Raw genomic sequence first — 2,500 nt, forward strand, 5'->3', positions numbered from 1 at the left:
GCGTGGAGAGTACACACGCAACATCGGCTAATGCAACAAAGCACGAAGACGAAGGTGAAGACGAAGGAAGGGGACCAGGAGGAAATGAGGAAGGGGGCATGATGCTGTGTTTGGTTTGCACGCACGTGCACGCTGAAAGGCGAGCAATGGTTGAATCATTCCTTAACGCATTTGTTCTGTGGTTCTGGTGACGAAGAGCGCGTCTTGTCACATCTCTCCCACAAAGCAGTCGCTTCCTGCCCAACAATCCTCACACCCCTCTTCAACTCTCGACTTCTCTTCCTCCTCTCGTCTAGATCATTTGCGGCAGTTCCGTTGACGCGTGCGCAGACTGCAGCCTCTGCTCAATTCGCAGCACAGCAGCAGCAGCCACCTGGTGTGTGTGTGCGTGTGTGTGCGTATCAGTGTGTGCACTTGTACATGAGCAAAGTCAAGCCGCACCTCTTCTTCACCCCGAATACCACCACTGAACATCATCGCTGTCAAGGTGCTCACCTGCCGCAGTCCTCGATGTTCGAGCGAGCCAGCCCCACGTCCATCATCACAGTCATCGTCATCATCCTTGTCATCATCATCATCTCGCCCACGCCGCTCCTCACAAACGTCCTCCTCGTCTCCACAAACCTCATCACCATCATCCCCATCATCATCACCACCGTCAAGCATGGCTGCGACCGCGAGCCACTGCCTGTGCGCAGCGCCAAGGTCGCACATGTCCTCCTCGTACAGGTGCGCCAGGGCAACAGCAGCACCAACATCGTGGGGCACCATGGCGAGCGCTGCCTGGTAGTGGTAGGCGGCGGCATCCAGCTTGCGCGTGACGGTGCGGTGGAGATGCGCCAGCCGCACGTGGTCTTCGTGCTCGCACGCATCGAGGGCATGCAGCCGCTCCAGCAGGGCCAGCGCAGGCCGCACATCCTGAGAAAGGTGGGGAGGGGTGGCAACGTGAGGTTGGAGGTGGAGGTGGAGGTGGAGGTGGAGGTGGAGGTGGAAAGGGGGTGGTCTGACAGTAGCCGCAAACACCCGCACACAAAACGTGATAAACATATGTACACGTGCACACATGCACACACACAGAATTACGCGCGCGCACACACACACACACACACACACACACACACACACACACACACACACACAGTTACACACACACACATGCACACACACACACACATGCAACGCACCCCCGTGTTGCTTGCAAGCAAGAGCCTGGCGAGCGCGGAGATGGCAGCCGCGTGCGACGGCACAATTTCCATGGCGCTGATATAGTGCTTGACCGCCTTGGCCACGCTGCCCCGCGTCTCGTGAACGACTGCAAGGGCAAAGTGCGCGGGCGCGTGGTGCGGGTTGAGGCGGAGACATGTGCGGTATGTGCGCATGCTCTCCTTTGTGCGGCCCTGCTTCTGCTGGTTGCCCGCCAGGTTGTACAGCGCCTCTGCCGCAAGATACCGCTCCTGCTCGTGGAGGGTGGAGGGTGGAGGGTGGAGATGGTGCACGGGGTTGGGTGCATGGTTGAGATGGTGAATGGCAGGGTAAGTGGCGGGGACATGATGTAGGCACAAAATGTGAGACACCCACACCCACCCACCCACACACACACACACACACACACACACACACACACACACACACACACACACACACACACACACACACACACACACACACCACACACACACACATCACACACACACACACACACACACACACACACACACACACACACACACACACACACACACACACACACACACACACACACACACACACACACACACACACACACAGAACAGACGCCCACCTTTGTGTCCATGTGTGCGGCTGCCTGCTGCTTGAGTTCATGCACGGACATGTGCGTGTACTTAGACGCTGGCGAGGAGAACCGGCTGAGCAGGTGCGGTGCGCGCGCAGTAGGCGATGGTGATGACGCCACAGATGGTGTGCGGGTGTCTCGCTGTTGCTGCTGCTGTTGCTGGTGGTGGTGGTGGCTCTGCTGGCGAGGAAGGCGTTGTTGAGTCAACGCGTGTTGGTGGACTGCGTTTGGGGTGTTGGCCTTTTGTGATGATGCCAGCGACCACCACGACGATGCCCACGATGAGGATGATGATGGAGGAGACAGTGGCGAAGAGGAGGAGGTGGGTGGTGACAACGACGACAGCGACGCGCTGCTGCTGCGTGGAGAGTGAAGGCCGGCACCCAACTGTCGCGGTCTGTACACGTGTGTGAATGTGTGTGAGTGTGCATGCATGAAAGCGAACGAAAAGTCACAACAGATCACAAAATGTACATGAAACAAAGCCAAAAGAAGGAATTGTTTGGCTGCCCACCTTCTCCTTGAATGCTGCGCCGGTGACGGAATGGCCCTGTGAAGTGAACCCCCAAAGAGAGACAACATGAGGTTGCCTGCTCAGCTTCGTACATAGACACATACACACACATACACACACACACACACACACACACACACACACACACACACACACACACACACACACACACA

The 2,500-nt window shown here is 57.2% G+C and overlaps 1 protein-coding gene across 1 annotated transcript in view; it reads right to left on the reverse strand.

The window, feature by feature from the left end:
• PTSG_09720 (uncharacterized protein) overlaps window positions 1–2,500 on the reverse strand; it is a 4,170-nt gene that overhangs the window by 392 nt on the left and 1,278 nt on the right. Inside the window, exons 2-6 of the mRNA XM_004989018.1 lie at window positions 2,328–2,363; window positions 1,802–2,210; window positions 1,185–1,454; window positions 496–918; window positions 1–373 (exon numbers count right to left, since the gene is read on the reverse strand). The exon at window positions 1–373 is cut by the window's left edge and continues 392 nt beyond it. Of these exons, the coding sequence (XP_004989075.1) occupies window positions 293–373; window positions 496–918; window positions 1,185–1,454; window positions 1,802–2,210; window positions 2,328–2,363 (1,219 nt within the window). The 3' untranslated portion in view covers window positions 1–292. The remainder of the gene's footprint in view (window positions 374–495; window positions 919–1,184; window positions 1,455–1,801; window positions 2,211–2,327; window positions 2,364–2,500) is intronic.

Source organism: Salpingoeca rosetta (assembly GCF_000188695.1).
Source record: "Salpingoeca rosetta unplaced genomic scaffold supercont1.31, whole genome shotgun sequence".
NCBI lineage: Eukaryota > Choanoflagellata > Craspedida > Salpingoecidae > Salpingoeca > Salpingoeca rosetta.